Raw genomic sequence first — 17,133 nt, 5'->3', positions numbered from 1 at the left:
TGCAATGGTAGGTCTGTACTTATTAGGGAGTACTTGGAGTCATTTATCTCAAAGGGTGGAGGTAACTTTTATTTTACAGAAGATTAGGAAAAGCAACTATAACATGTAACAGATATTTTGGGTGGAAAGCCAAAGATTCCAAAGCTAAGATAATCGCTTTTATCAGATAGAGATTTTGCTTTATATCCTTTCTTAGGTAGTTAGGTACTATAAAATGTGTTACATAATATCTGAAATTAATAGTAACCGAATTTATAAATAGTAACTGAGCAACCTAAACCCAGGTCAAGCCTTAATATTTTTAGATAGTAATGAGTAATGACTAATGAAATAAAGATAAATGGCATTGAAGGAGTATGTGTTAAAAATATTTAAATTGATCAATGATTTATCTATGATCTATTAAAATATTAAAGATGATACTGAAAATGAAAACAAGAATTAACCGCATTTTCTGCAATTCGATCAATGAAGTGAAACAAAAATGACTTCTTACTTTAAAATAAGCCGTTTTCTACCTATCAAACTTTTTTAATATTCCATTTCGGAAAGATTAATACATTCAAACATATTCAATATATCATTTACCATTTATTTGTATTATTTATATTTAAATATTATATTATCTATATAATGTTGAAGTAAATAATTATATGCAGTTAGTGATTAAATACGAATGATGAATTAATGAATAATGCAATGACAATACAAAAACTCTTATATCGTGAATACATGTATTTTTTTCATACTTAAAGTCAATAATAATTAAGTATGAATATTCAATGATTCACTAATAATATAAAGAATTCTTACCCTATTAATTCATGTAACTTCTTTTTCTTCTAGTTTCTGGCGTCACCCAAAACATGTGAAGGTTAATAAATGAATTTTCTGAAGATTCATTTTCCACCTAAACAAACTACCTTAAATTAATGCACACATTTCTATCAATTGCAGTAAACAACTGCAATCAACAGCATTTTAGATTTTATAATGCTATTAATGCTTATCAAGACTTCAAGAGAGATTATTTAACTCTCTCATGTTTTATTAATTTAAGTCAACCTAGTTATAGTTTATAGAAATGTAATTCAAAATATAGTTGGTTAGACTATATATAGAAAGTTGTTAGTTATTATAGTCTATAAGTAGAATGCACTCTTAGCCATTTGTAATGAAAGTGAAATACACACAACTTTCTTCAATATACATACCTTCTCTTCCTTCCTTTCTTTCTTTCTTTCTTCTTCTTTCTTTCACTTTCCCTCTAACAAATTGGTATCAAGAGCAAGTTAGATCTATAGAGAAAAATGATGAACTTGGGTCACAACTCCACTACCTGCCTTACACACCTTCCTATACTCGATGGCAAGACCTGAAATTGCTGGAGCGCCTAGATGAGAGTTATCTATGGATATCAAGAAGTCATGGAGGTATTAGAAAGTGGATTTGCAACGATAGACAATGAATCCACTGATGAAGAAAATGCAGAGTTTAAAGTGAACAAGAAGATGGATTGTAAAGCATTATTTTTTATCCAACAGTGTGTGGATAATGCCTACTTTGAGAAGATTGCAGGTGCTGCAAATTCTCATGAAGCTTGGAAGATCTTGGAACGATGCAACGAAGGAGCTGAGCAATTAAAGAAAGTGAAATTGCAGACTATGAGGCGTCAATATGAGTTGATGCAGATGGAAAACTCAGAGAAAATTGGAGATTTCTTTAATTGTGTGGTGAGCCTAACATATGCAATGAAGGCACTTGGGAAAACAATGACTGGTCAAACCAATGTTGAGAAAAATTTTAGAACCTTGACACCTCGATTTGATCACATTGTGGTTTCCATAGAAGAGTCAAAGAAAATAGAAGATTTGAAGATTGATCAACTTCAAAGCTTTTTAGAGGCTCATGAACAAAGGATATTAGAAAGATTCAACGAGAAGCCTATAGATCAAGCCTTACAGGCTCAAACAACAAGGAGGGGAGGTTAACATTGGAGAGGTGGACCAAGAAATCGAAGTAAGAACAAATATATTGAAAGAGGATCTGCAAACTCATATGAACATGTAAGGAGTAATAATATTCAACCAGACTCATCAACCAGAAGGGTAGACTCAAATTGGAGAGGAATAAAAAAAAGAGTAGACAGGAAAAGAATTAATTGCTTCAACTGTAATAAAATTGGTCACTTTTCAGTAGAATGTCAAACACCAGGCCAAAGAAACTTAAGGGAGAGACAACATAATGAAGCTAACTTGGTAAAGGAAAGTAGTGAATCTGAAGATGACACTCTTCTGTTGATGATGACAACCAATATTGAGACCAATATTGTAGGGATATGGTATTTGGATTCAAGATGTTCAAACCATATGATTGGTCATAAAGAATGGCTAATCAATCTTGATGCAACAAAGAAGAGCAAAATTCGGTTTGTAGATGACAGAACAATCAAAGCTGAAGGTGTTGGTGATGTTATGATTAAAGGCAAAAATGGCAGATTTGCCAAGATCACAGAAGTATTATATGTGCCAGGCATGAGGAGCAACCTAATAAGCATGGGACAATTATTGGAAAAAGGCTTCACAATGCAGATGAATAAAGGTCACATTGAAGTATTTGATGCTCAAAACAGAAAAATATTGAAGGCACGTCTTGCAGATAACATAACATTTCACATTAATGTGCCAACACTAGAATCTCAATGTATGGCAGCTGAATTGAGTCACAATAGTTCCTGGCTTTGGCATTTAAGGTTTGGACACCTAAACTTTAGAGATCCCAGTCTTCTACATGCTAAAGGATTAGTCTTAGGATTACTTGAAATAAAGATTCCTAAGAAACTATGCGAAAATTGCTTGATAAGCAAGCAACCAAGAACACCCTTCACTAATTACACACATCACAGATCAATGGATTTGCTACATGTAGTCTACTCAGATATATGTGGACCATTTGAAACATGCTCTATGGGTGGAATAGATACTTTGTGTCCTTTGTTGATGAATATAGTAGGAAGATTTTGATATACTTGATTAAACATAAGAGTGAAGTATTCACAATGCTCCAAGCCTTCAAGAATCTAGCAGAAAAGCAATCAGGTAAATGTATTAAATTCCTTAGAACTGATGGAGGTGGAGAGTTTTGCTCAACTGAAATGGAAAGTTATTGCAAAAGTCAAGGGATTCTGCATGAGATTACAACACCATTTACTCCTCAACATAATGGAATTATTGCAAGAAGAAATATGACAATACTAAATATGGTGAGGAGCATAATCAAAGGCAAGAAGTTGACTCATAATTTTTGGGGAGAGGCTGCTACAACTGTTGTTTATGTTCTGAACAGGAGTCCAACTCAAAGGTTGGATCTGCAAGTCCATGAGGAGGTTTGGAGTGGAAGGAAACCCTTTGTTAAACACTTCAGAGTGTTTGGATCCTTATGCTATACACATATACTAGATAAAATGAGGAAGAAACTGGACAATAAGAGTGAAGCAATGATGTTTGTTGGCTACACATCAACTGGTAGCTATATGTTAGGTCCCACGGGGCTCTGCCACTCACCTAGAGGGGGTGAATAGGTGATACGATACACAATTACATTCGCTCGATAAACACAGAAATTATACACCTTAACACACTATTTAATTGATTAAAGACAAACTTAATCGATTATCTAAACCACTTAATCGATTAACTGGTTCAATTATAGTGTAAACAAAATTCTTTCGGTCATCCAAGATTCAACCAAACTTACATGCAATTATACAGACAATTAAGAACAATAAATGCACTATACAGAATATGCAAGTATCATAGAATTATATACATGTCAAGTTAAGTAAATCAAGTAATACGAAAATGTAAAAAGATAAGGGAAAAAAGAATAAGACTCAGCTTTTTATCTTGGTTCGTTTGCTGTCAACTACAAACTACATTCAGGCCTACCCTTCTGATCTTGGGAGATTTTATCTTCACTATGGAATCTTTAATGTTTCTTACAAACACAATTCCAATACAAGAATCACGACGCTCCTTTCTTGGATCTTAAACCCCCACTTCGGTTTGACTATAAAACTCACCTACTAGGGTACCTCATCGTTCGCGACTCTAGCCTCGACCTAAGTATCGCTTACAACCAATACCTCTTGCTTTTCGTGAAGATACCTACCTAACCGCAACTAGGGTATTCCCAAACCTATTCTCTTTCTTTGGTGATACAACACATCAAGAGAATGTGTTATTGCCTAAGTCTAACAATGATTCTTCAAGTTACATATGCACCTCAATGTGCAGATTTTACAATCTTCTACGAATCTAAGAACCCCTAAAAGATCTCACAAATATAGAAATACAACGCGTGAGATGCAGGTTTATTTTTGACAGATTTGACAATGAAAGCTCAATGTGTATCTTGTAAAGATTCACCATTTTCTTTTCTCAATATAATACTTAGAAAGTCTTTCTAAAAGATATGAAAGTTTGAGCTCTAGATTTTCTCAATAATTTGTAAACTCTCTGTTTTCGAAAAATGTGTTCTAACCCTCTGAACTTTTCTCAAAGTTAAGTTATGAACCGATATGAAAAACTTGAGTTAATATATTGTTCTATTTTTAATTGCAGTTAATCGATTATGTTGAGCCTTAATCGATGAACGAGTTTCTTCAAAATAACAGAAAACATAAACATTTATCAGCTTAATCACCTTAATCGATTAACTCACCATTTAATCGATTAACGTCTTCAGCCCAAGGGTTAATCGATTAACACAACTGTTAATTGATTAATGGTTTTGTAAAACACATTTCAAATGATGAATGAACCTCCTACATGATTTATAATGATGCATGTCTTTGAATGCATCATCATTTAAAAATACTTTTTAAATGCATTCAAAACATATGATCATGTATGTATGTATGTACATGTAAATCATGTATGTATGCATGTAGATCTACTTTTAGATATGATTGATTTTAGCTTGTGAGACTTTCATTGGGGTTCATCCAAGCCTAGACTCTTACTAAGCAAGCAACTTAGGATCTAATAAAGATATAAACAATACTTACCCCCTAGATCTTCTTCAGTCTTGACTTTAGTTGATACTTTGTTGTTTGTTGATTTGCTCATCTTCTCAAGCTTGTCCTTCAATATTTATGCATGTTGTCAATCCTTTGCCTTCTCTATTCTTTTATCTTCATCAACCTTTGTGTGTCCTATGTATTCATCAAAATATTATGTTATGCATGCTTGCTTCTTCAATCTCGCATTCATGCATGCTTACATCTTCACTATAGACTATGTAGTCCAACAAGTAAAAAGATCATCTACAATAGAGATGTGTTATTTGATGAACTCGATGATTGGAATGACACCAAAATTGGCAGAAATTCACAGAAGATGATAGAATTGAGTCTATAATGGAAAGACTCAGAGGATCAAGCATATGAGCATACTACCACAATTGAGACTCAGAACACATCCAACATAGAAAGATCATCTAGATACCAGATGATGTAGTGAATGATGATGGGAATTTGGTACAATATATGACACTCTTTGCTGACACAGAACAGATTGCTTTCTCAAAAGCCATTAAATGCTCTATATGGAGAAAAGCTATGATAGAAGAACTATAGGCCATTGAAAGAAATAAGACTTGGGAACTCATGATCCTACCACCAAACAAAACTGCCATACCAGTGAAATGGGTGTTTAAAATAAAGCTTAAGCCTGATGGTTCAATCTCCAAGCACAAAGCTAGGCTAGTTGCCAAAGGCTTTATGCAAAAATAAGGACTAGATTATTCAGATGTATTTGCTCCAGTTGCAAGGATTGAGACAGTTAGGATGATTGTGGCAATTACAAGCAACAGACAATGGCATTTGTGTCAATTAAATGTGAAATCTACTTTTCTTAATGGTCCACTAGATTAAGAAATATATGTTAAACAACCACCAGGATTTGAGCTCAAAGGTAGAGAAAGTGAAGTCTTCAAACTTCAAAAGGTACTTTATGGCTTAAAACAAGCCCCTACATCTTGTAATAGGAGGATAGATTCCTTCCTGCTACAACTTGGCTTCAACAAGTGTACAGTTGAGCATAGGGTGTATGTGAAGTCCACTATAAACAACAATGTAGTCTTGTTGTGCTTATATGTGGATGACTTACTTATAACTGGAAATAATGACAATGAAATTGAGGCAATGAAGCAAAGTTTGGAAGGAGAATTTGAAATGACAGACCTTGGCAAACTCTTATTTTTTCTTCGTATGGAATTTTTAGATACCAAGGTTGGAATTGTGATGCACCAGAGGAAATACATCCTTGAACTGTTGGAAATATTTCATATGGAGACTTGTAACACTACAAATACTCTAGTAGAAAGTAACTTGAAGATTGATTATTGTGAGCATGAAGCAAACGTCAATGGCACTCAATACATGCAATTGGTTGGATGTCTCAGATTTGTGTGCAATAGCATACCTGAGATTAGCTATGGGGTGGGTCTAATTAGTCAATTTATGAGTGATCCAAGACAATCACAGATGACTGCAGCTAAACGTGTCCTGAGATACTTGAAGAAAACTCTTGATTTTGGCTTATTATTTCCAATTCTAGAAGCACATAATGATCTACACCTTGTAGCATATTCTGATTCTGACTAGTGTGGAGACAAGGTTGAAAGGAAAAGCACAATGGGCTACATTTTATTGCTATCAGGTGCCCTAATCTCTTGCTGTTTTATGAGGCAAAAAGTGGTTGCTCTTTCGACGTGTGAGGCTGAGTATATAGTGGCATGTCATGAAGTTTGTCAAGCAGCTTGGGTTTCAGCTCTGCTAGAAGAATGGAAGATATTCGATAAGATTTCAGTGATGTTGTTAGTATATAACAAATCTGCCATAGATCTTGCAAGAAATTCGGTGTCACATGGGAGAAGCAAGTACATGGATACAAAGTTCCACTTTCTCCATGATCAAGTGAACAAAGAGAAGCTTGAAATGAAACATTGTCCAACTGAAGAACAACTTGCAGATATCTTTACAAAAGCACTAAAGGCAGACAGATTCAACAAGCTAAAGGGAGAAATAAATGTTGTGATTTTGAGAGATTTTCAAATTAAAGGGGAATGACAAAAATGTAATTCAAAATATAGTTGGTTAGACTATATATAGAAAGATGTTAGTTGTTATAGTCCATAAATAGAATGCACTCTTAACAGTTTGTAATGAAAGTGAAATACCCACAACTTTCTCCAATATACATTTTTCTCTTCCTTTCTTTCTTCCTTCCTTTCTTCCTTTCTTTCTTCCTTTCTTCTTCTTTGTTTCACTTTCCCTCTAACAATAGTTACATCAATTTGTTCCATGAATATTTCTTATCTTATTGTAGTTAAAAATAAAAATACATTTTGCCCCATAATTTATTTGTTCTTCTACTTCTCCCCTTTTATTTTGGTAATAAGCTATTACCATGATTACCAATAAGGTGTTGGTCTAGCAGTGATGTAAGGTTCTGCTAGATCCCAAAATAATTCAAAAGTTAAAGGGTTTGATTCCAGGAAGCAACATTTGTTGGAAGGGGGCACACACATGAAAAGGTATAAAGTAAAAGCTCAAACCCAACTATTTTAGAAAACCATGCTATGACCGTACTCAAACTGGCTAGATTATGTGCCTCAACTTATGGGCAACTATGCATGTTTTTTATTCTTTCCTTTTATTACGCCAAACAGCCCTACAATCATCTTAATAACTGGCCCATACAACCAAATTGTGGGAATTTCAAGAACTGACACTAATAGTCAGTATTGAAGTTAAAGAATTGGCAGAGGTAGCCAAATTATGAGCATTTCGAGAAATGACACTGGTAGTCAGTATAGTGGGAAAATAATTGGGACGGATAGCCATATTGTGAGAATCTCGAGAATTGGCACTAGTAGCCATATTGCGAGAATTTCGAGAATTGACATTGGTGGTCATATTGTGAGAGTTTCAAGAATTGGCAGTGATGTTCATATTGTGGTGGGTGTATTTGAGATCGGTTCTTATAGTGTAGAAAAAATCGATAACAGAGATCTGAGTTGTTTTATCCTAGGGATGGCGTGGTTGATAGTATGCTTGTACATTTTGGGCAGTGTCACGAAACGACTTAAAGAAAGCGACGTGGTCATGACTCAGTCACTAAGTATTATTTTGTGTCATTTATAGTTGTTGCAAGCTACATTAACAACAATTTTAAGACGTTGCTACTACAATAGCATTCGTAGATAATATTACTAGACCGAACAACTTTGACATGAACAGATTGTTTCAGTTTGATGGGACAAATTTCAAACGGTGGCAACATAAGATGAATTTTTTCACACTATGAGAAATGTTGTCCACATTCTGAAAATCGATATCCTAGTGTTGCTAGAAAAAGTCGAAAAGGAGAAAAATGATAAACTAGCTATTGAAATAGCTCTCTAGAATGAAAATAATTACTTATGTAAGAATTTCATTATGAATGAGTTGTCTGATGATCTATGTGATTACTATAGTTCATACAAGTCTACTAAATTAATTTGGTATGCACTTGAAAAGAAATATGGTATTGAGGAAGCTGAAACTAAAAAATATGTTGTTAGTCGTTACCTCAAGTATCATATGACTAATGATAAATTAGTAGAGTCCCAGTCCGTTGAGATACATAGAATTTATTGTGAAATCATTTCGGATGGTATGCTCCTAAAGAGTTAAACCCATAAAGCCTATGAATGTGTCTCATCAGGTATGCTATAAACAGCAAGGCGTACATGTTTTATGATATTAACGTAAAAATGATCATTGAGTCTAAACGATGTTGATTTCAATGAAAAAGAAATTCCCTTTTAAATTGAGGAATAATGGAGGCACATCAATTAATCACATACATGTGATTAGAGATAATGATAAAAAAAAGTTTGAAATAGAACCTAGAAGAAGTAAAAGAGCAACAACTGCTAGAGAGTATAGACATGATTATATTGTCTATATATTGGAAGAGAATCCATCAACTTTCCTAGAAGTTTTGACTTCTTTGGATGGTGATTTGTGGCAAGAAGCCATAAATGATGAGATGGACTATCTAGAGTCTAACAAGAAACAAACTATTGTAGCTCAATCTATTATAGAAGTTGAGATGATAGCATTAGCAACAACTAGTGAAGAAGCAAGTTGACTGGAAAGCTTGCTTGCAGAGATTCCCCTATAGGACAAACTGATACTAGTTGTGTTGATCCAATGTGATAGTATCACGACTATTGCAAAAATTGAGAAGCACTTTTATAACCGTAAGAAACGATAAATTCATGTAAGCACAACACCATTACAGTTACTCTCTACATAAGCTATTAGAGTGGATCATGTACACGTTGAGAGTAACTTAGCATATCCTTTGACGAAATGACTAGCTAGAGAGAAAGTCCATAATACTTTAAGACTATGGGACTATTTCCCTTAGAACGAGGATCACTCATGATGGTAACACGATCTAACTGACTAGAGATCCCAAGAAATAGGTTCAATGCGTAATAACAAGTTGTGAAGTGCTATGAAAATGAACATGGTATAAAATTCTGAGAAGCATGATTTCTACAACATATGTAAGGATGAATTAAACTCTTAATGAGATCTATACTCCAATTGGAGTGGAGTACCTAGGCTATAGGAGTACTCTTGATAAAGTCATCTATGTGAATGTGGAAGTGGGGCCGCTTCCTATGAAATTATGGGGCATAAATTTCTAGAGCGTTCACTATAATGGGATAGACGTGCATGACCTTTAACACGTGGGCTTTACATAATACATCTTTGAAAAGGTTGTGTGTGGTTTGATGCTGGAGATAGAGTTCAAGACTACGAGTCACTCTAGTAAAATCTGGATCTTATTCACTATGCAAAGGCTCGAGTCATATGACACATTTGTTTATACACAATCTTATTGAAGTCACAAAAATTCTCGAAAATCGTTTTTTAATTTCAAGTGGGGGATTGTTGGAACTTGGTTTGTTGAAAGTCATTAGTGGGAACTTTTGGGTGTGAAATCTAAAAAAGTCACAAGTCTCACATAGAAGAGTTTTAAAAAATCAACTCCCAAGCCCCACATTGGAGAGATGATGAATTTGGAAAAAATCTCATGTTATAAATAGAGGTCTTCTCCCCTCATTATAACTCGCTCCAAGTTTAATGTGTTTTCATTAAACTTTTTCTTTCTCCCTCATATTTTCCGCCGATGCATTTCCGGCAAACTTATCCTCCTTTCTTTCCATGTACTAAGAATTGGCACAAGCAACCAAATTGCAGAAATTCCGAGAACTGACACTAGTAGTCAGTATTGAGAGAAAAGAATTGGCACAGGTAGCCAAATTGTGGACATTTCGAGAAATGACACTTGTAGTGAGTATAGTGGGAAAAGAATTGGCACGGGTATCCATATTGTAAGAATTTCGAGAATTGACACTAATAGTCATATTATGAGAATTTCGAGAATTGGCAATGATAGTCATATTGTGAGAATTTCGAGAATTGGCAGTGATGGCCATATTGTGGTGAGTGTATTTGAGATCGGTTCTTATAATGCAGTAAGAATTCGATAACAGAGATCTGAACTATTTTATCTTGGGACGGCGTCATTGATAGTTTGCTTGCACATTTTTGGCAATATCACGAAACGTCTTAAAGAGAGCGATGTGGTCGTGACTAAGCTAATAATCATTATTTTGTGCCATTTATAGTTGTTGCAAGCTATGGTAACAACAAAATAATTTAAAGAGCATATAAGTGGAGGAACTTATAGACCTAATTCCTTAAGATTTTGGGTCAAGATTTAGTGTCAATCTCATTTATATGTTTCATTTACTTAACTCATGAAAGAATGCTATATCCTAAAAATTAAGATCTTCCAACATATATACATATAGAAACACTTCAACTGTCTCTCTTTAATGTTGCATGTGGTTAATGTTAATATTTAGCAGCATAAGAACAGGCCAGAACTTCTCCATAGGTAGATGATATAAAAGGATGATATTCACAAACACACCCAAAAGGACCCGACCAAATAGTCGAGTTTCATGCTTGGTCTTGTTGGCATTACTATAGTTTGCATGCTTTTGTCACATTCACAGTTTATCTAACCAACTAATTCTGGTTCTCTATTATTGCACATGCATGTTCCCTTCCCCCAATATTTATTGTCACATTTTGTGTTTATTTTTGTTAAAGTTTAACTTTGGTAAATAAAATTACAGTGTATTTTCTACCAATAAAGTATGACAAGTGTATTATTTTATTTAGTTTAGAATATTTATATAGAAAATGATTAAATAAAACACATGTCATAATTTTAGTAGTTTGAGGAGATAAATTATCTCCTTATATTAAGAGATATTTTATTCTCTTTAATAGGTATGTAATACATAATTAGTTGGTAGTTAAAAACATCTTTATACCAAAAATAAACATCAAACAAATATATATAAATATGTGTTACTCTAAATGAAAGGAACTTGAGTCATATATATTGGGAGGAGTTTTCAGATATTCGACTTATTATATGAGTTGATATATATCTCACCTATTGAGTAAGATATATGATACTCGAGGAAACTAATAAAAAAATTAATATTTTTTAATAATTACTAAATAACCTTTTTTAATTTAATATTTTAAAATCAGTCTAATAATCTAATTTAGTAAGAAAAATATAAAATAGACACAATAACACATTTTGTACTTCTGAAGAATCAGCACTACAACTGCCACTTATCACAAGGTCAATAGCAATTGGCAACTTACCTCTCCTGAACTGTGTACATCATTCTTCTTTGACCAAACTATTTCTATGCTAGCCCCACATTTTTTGTGGGTATGTTATCAATATTCGGTACGAATACTGGTTCGAGATATAACATTTTTGAAAAATCAATGATATTAATATACAATCTAATTAGGTATAAATGATAAATATTTAAGCTAATTGTGGACGCAAGAGTTTTGTCAAGAGAACACAAAGGTAGGGGTATAAGAAGAATTAATCTCAGCCTTATAAAGTAAAAACTTAATATTTCATAGAACTAAAATACCATACATACTTTTCTAGCCAGAAATTCTGTACAATACCAAACAATTTAACCATAGTTCAGAAATGAAAAAAAAAGTCACATAAAATTGAGGAAAATAAAAAATATGAAGCTTAGTCCACATGTAAAAGTGGTCCAAATTGCAAGTCTGTAACATAGGTTCATTATATCTACAACTACACTACATGCATTGAGAGAAACAAAAAACAAGAAATTAATCAAACAGCTAATTGTTGTTGATTTTGATGTGAAGAAGATTCATCCTCATTGAAGCATAAATGGGCTTTTAGTGATTTTTCTAAACTTAGGGATGAATCAGCAAAATTAAGAGGTTGCATCAGAAGCATTTCTCTTTGAAGATGTGCACAATAGGCTTGGAAAGTGTTAGGTGTAATATTTAAATGGAATCCCAAACCAAATAAAAAATCCACCTCAAGAAAGTTCATTTCTATTGTGGTGATTCCTCCAACTTTTGCATAGTAAGCATTGTTGTAGTATCTGTGAACAAAAGATAGAAAAGTAATTAGTGTAAAATAGCATGTAGTTTTTTAAGTAAAAATAAAATAAAAGTTCACCATCAATAGAATTTGGCATTTTCCTATGTCTCCTAAGTTAAATAATCTACTCTATTAGTTTAACAATTAACAATTTGACTCCATATTTGGACAACACTTGTCTCACATCTACATATAACACATCAAGAACACCCAAAAACAATATTCAATGTATCATCCTCACGATAATACATTAGTTTCACTTTTATGGTCCGAAACTAGAATTGTGACTATAAAATTACAATTTTAATATTTTTACCGCAATTGTCAGCAAAATTGTAAGATCATCATATTCGTAATCGCAATTACAATAAAAAAATTAAAGTTGTGATATTATTTATACACCCTATCCCAATTAGAAAATGATATTTTCAATCGCAAAAAATATATCATTTTATGTGCTACTATATATAATTGGTCAGAAAAACATTTAATTATTATACTTTTAACTTAAATATATTTTGTCAATTCATCACATTAAGTAACATAAAAAATAATACATTTCTTATGATAACATATATATGATGCAATAAATAAGATATTTTACTTATAAATCAAAGTCAAACACTTAATACATGCTATAAATTGGTGGTATCACATGGGTGGGTTGTGCTGTTTGATACAAAGCCAGCCTGGACATAGTATAATTCACAAGCAAGATTATAATCTTTTTAAAGATGTAGGACATTATCAATGTCAAGTTTATGTCAAATATTATCTTAGACAGTAAAATTTTAAAATGTAAGAATTTGTTACATTATCATTATATCATTTATCATTTATTCTTAATTATCATTGAATAGTAATGCAAATTAATAGTGAATAATAAACTAACTATGACTACACAGATATTAAGTCGATTATAAAATACCAAGAAATTTGATAAGGTCATAAAATGCAAATTCTGGGTTTCTTGAAAATGTTTTTTTTCCTCTCTTCATATTATTGAAATGCTTCGAAATAAAAAACATGGATCTCCAAACAGTGTAATGACAGAATATTTAAGATATTAAAGAAACACCACAAGTTCAAGAAATCTAAGAAGAAATTCAAGAAACATAAAATATACTATTCCAAGTAACTTTAACAACATTAAAGAATTCAAAGATACTTACATATCATCCATGAATTTAGCAGCAACCATAACACTAGTGATCAATAACCTATGAACATTGAAGGAGTTGATAGACAAAGAAGGTTGTCTTTGAGTGAAGCGATCCAAATAAACATATGCAACAATGAAACAAGATGGACTACAATTTGCATACTTGAAAATTCTCTCAAGGTAGCTTTGAATTGTTATGGTGGGTCTAGTTAATCCATGGAACACAGAGATTTTTTGGTGTGTGAGTTGTTGTTGGTTAAGATCATTTGATTCAGCTATCCTATTGAGAAGAGAAGATAGAAAAGTAATAATCTTTGGCATCACACTTGGAATCTCTAGTTCTGCCATGGTGAAGAGAATATGAGATTTTATGTTGAAGAATGCTTGGAATTTTGATGCCTTATAGTCAGGGTATATATATATATATATATATTGAAGGAGTTTGTTAAATGGTGGTACACTTTATTTCTCAAATCATATCTCTAATCTTGTCTCATAACAATAAAACATGACATGTCAATTAAAAAATTAAACATTTATTATTTTTATGTATTTGCTTCAATGTCATTGATATTGAATATGGTTTGAGACATGATTTGGAACATGATTTGAGACATCAGATATATATATATATGTTCAATTTACAATACCCAAAATACTCCTTAAATGTAACTTAAATTATGGCATGCAAGTTGGCATTAGTGGTGGTTTGTGTTGTATGTGGTGTCCTTTTTGGCTTGAAAAGTTTTGGGATTTAGAATTGGGTAATGATTTTCTCTTTCCTCTTTTTTTTTTTAATTACAAAACTTGACTTGTAAAAGAGAGAAGAAGGGGTGGATTTATTGTAGATTCATGTCTCTTTATTCCAAAAAGAAATTTTATTTTTGTGACAATGAGATTGGCATTCCATACCCATCATGTGAATACATGTGGGAAATTTGTGAATATAATGAAAGGGTCCCACTTTTTTATAAGAGGACCTTTGCATGTGTTTTGATTCTATAACAAGTGGGTGACATAACATGGATTTGCTATGTTGGTCCAAAGCATTAGTATATGATGCCTTTGTTACTACTTCCTTGACAAACTTTAAAATCAAATTTTGGGTTCAATATCAGTTTCATGTGACAAATCAATTTCCATTCTCAATAATAGAATAGAGTCTAGGACATAATTTTGTAAGGTTGTTGAAAGGATCCAACTTTGATTGGATTTAGAGATTTGGCATCTAAAATGTGAATATTAATAGTCTATTTATTTTTGTCTATGGAGAGGTGAAACTTTAGAGGTACTTGTTAAGTACATACTCATAATTAGTAAAGATAGATCTTGGTATTTAGAGCTGGCATTAGAGGTGTCATTTGTAATCTTTTCTAGGCATGGGGAGAGAGGGTGGGTGGTGTGTTTGCATGGATCTATTCATTAATAAAGAGATAAGTGTTTTAAAAAATAAAGGAATATACAACTTTCAATGACACATTTATTATTTTAATTATAATGAAATTATATTTTAACATTAAAAATAAAGGAAAAAATATGTATTTGTCTCTTCATTAATGGAGAAGATCTTTATTCATTTGTAACTCATGCATTATGATACGATAAGTCCATTTATGTGGTTTTCACTTAGCACATTAAATTTAGATTTAGGAAAATGTTTCACTTTCTCCGTCCTAACAAATTATATCAAATGTGGTGGTTCATTAATTCAAATGACTAATGAAAAGGGTCATGACTGATGATCTTCTTTATTACTCGAGAGAAAAGTGCACAAAAAACAAATGAAATTTTTTTATTATGTAAAAGTTCTACCTTTTGCAATGTAAAAATATTTTTATCATTAAATGTAAAAACAAAATCAATAACTTACCTTTTCATTACTTGAGATTATTCTTTTCTAGTAAAAAAGAAAAATTCGAATTAGAAAAAATGTAATTTTCCAGTGTTTGGTTATTATGTAAAAATAGAAATTGGATACTCTTAGTACTGGCGTGTCCATTACTAAGAGGATCTAGTTATGGAGGATCTATTATTAGAGTAGATTGTGACATTTGATATTAAAAAAATTAACAATTTTTAATTTCTTTTATATAAAGTTTTTTTTAAATCATCAAATTAATTTGGGCTTCGTATTCCAAAAAAAGAGATGGAGGACTAATGATGGGTTCACACAAATGATATGTAATTTGACAAATATAATCCTTTTTATTTACATATTACTTCCATTTTGTTCCCAAAAGAACAATTAAAATGTAATTTCATTTCATTTAGTTCCTCTCGCTATCTTTCAAAAACTAAATAAAGCATAAATTTTAAGATTGTTTTAGTTTACGGTCTTAGTTAAATGAGATATTAAATCATTATGGACAACAAAATTTTTAGGATGGTCGGGTTAAACCCCTTTAAATTAGAGGAAACAAATAATGGTTCATTTAAAATTATAAAAAAATTGAGAACACTATTCAACTTTGTCTAGTAAAAAAGAGTAGATATTATTATTCGAAGAATAATTCATTTACACTCAAATTAAATTACACTAGTTACACTTAATCTCAGTCATTCATCTTCTTAAATCCAACGGACTACATGAGTGAGTGCAATAAATGATAAGAGAAAAAAAAAATTTAAATAATTTATTGCACTCAATCATTTGGTCTATTGAATTTAAGAAAATGAACTATTAAGATTGAGTATAACTAGTATAATTTAACTTGGGTGTAAAGAGATCTCTCATGTTATTATATAATTATTATTTCTATGTAAGTACAGAATTATATATAGTTGTATACATATATTTAATTATTAACTATGTAAGGAAACTCTTCTAGTTTAATGTTTTCTAAGATTTCATAATATTAGTGTAAAGAAGTATGTATATTTTATGATCTACTAACACCAAATAATTTGACCTAAAACTCTTAAATTTGAATGAGACTTTAATGCTCAACAAATCAACAATGTTACATTCCCTTCTGTCATAGTGCAATTGCTGAGTGGAAGCAAGTGGGCATCATAAAAACACAGCTAGGATGAGTGGATTTTTCTTACTATGATATATATATATATATATATATATGTATATGTATATATAGCAGTTGGAGCTATTAGTTGTATCTATTTGATGTAAAGGAAACTATTGGCTGTAACAGCATTCTAATGAGATCCTTTCCTCTACTAAAATGTGAGAGTGCGGAAAATTTTCTAAATTTTAATTTATTTAATTTAAAAAAATACATTTCCAGTAGTGGAATGTGAGAGTGGGAAATTTTTTCTAAATTTTTAATTTATTTAATTCAAGAAAAATAAAAAATCAATACCCTTAGAGATAGTTATAAAAACCGTACCGGCCGGTTCAACCGGAAAACCGGTGAA

The 17,133-nt window shown here is 31.9% G+C and overlaps 3 protein-coding genes across 3 annotated transcripts; 2 read left to right on the top strand and 1 right to left on the bottom strand.

The window, feature by feature from the left end:
- Positions 1,398-3,580, top strand: LOC109353796. The gene is made up of 3 exons (XM_019596158.1): positions 1,398-1,986; positions 2,197-2,752; positions 2,980-3,580. Exons 1-3 carry the CDS (start codon positions 1,398-1,400, stop codon positions 3,578-3,580), a joined length of 1,746 nt encoding a protein of 581 aa, XP_019451703.1.
- LOC109353795 (uncharacterized mitochondrial protein AtMg00810-like) lies at positions 6,206-6,667 on the top strand. Its single transcript, XM_019596157.1, has one exon. It carries the CDS (start codon positions 6,206-6,208, stop codon positions 6,665-6,667), a length of 462 nt encoding a protein of 153 aa, XP_019451702.1.
- Positions 12,216-14,173, bottom strand: LOC109353558 (cyclin-U4-1-like). Its single transcript, XM_019595893.1, has 2 exons — positions 13,772-14,173; positions 12,216-12,600 (listed from the first exon to the last, which is right to left on the bottom strand). Exons 1-2 carry the CDS (start codon positions 14,107-14,109, stop codon positions 12,321-12,323), a joined length of 618 nt encoding a protein of 205 aa, XP_019451438.1. The 5' UTR covers positions 14,110-14,173; the 3' UTR covers positions 12,216-12,320.

Source organism: Lupinus angustifolius, chromosome LG08, assembly GCF_001865875.1.
Source record: "Lupinus angustifolius cultivar Tanjil chromosome LG08, LupAngTanjil_v1.0, whole genome shotgun sequence".
NCBI classification, from domain to species: Eukaryota; Viridiplantae; Streptophyta; class Magnoliopsida; order Fabales; family Fabaceae; genus Lupinus; species Lupinus angustifolius.
Note: the sequence above shows the minus strand (reverse complement) of the source record. Positions and strands in the feature narration are given on the sequence as shown.

Coding starts and splice junctions, on each gene's coding strand:
- LOC109353796 (XM_019596158.1), top strand. CDS start 1,398: ATGAGAGTTATCTATGGATATCAAGAAGTCATGGAGGTATTAGAAAGT. Junction 1,987..2,196: donor TCAAACAACAAGGAGGGGAG/GTTAACATTGGA, acceptor GTCACTTTTCAG/TAGAATGTCAAACACCAGGC. Junction 2,753..2,979: donor TCCTGGCTTTGGCATTTAAG/GTTTGGACACCT, acceptor TGGGTGGAATAG/ATACTTTGTGTCCTTTGTTG.
- LOC109353795 (XM_019596157.1), top strand. CDS start 6,206: ATGAAGCAAAGTTTGGAAGGAGAATTTGAAATGACAGACCTTGGCAAA.
- LOC109353558 (XM_019595893.1), bottom strand. CDS start 14,109: ATGGCAGAACTAGAGATTCCAAGTGTGATGCCAAAGATTATTACTTTT. Junction 12,601..13,771: donor GCTAAATTCATGGATGATAT/GTAAGTATCTTT, acceptor TTTTGTTCACAG/ATACTACAACAATGCTTACT.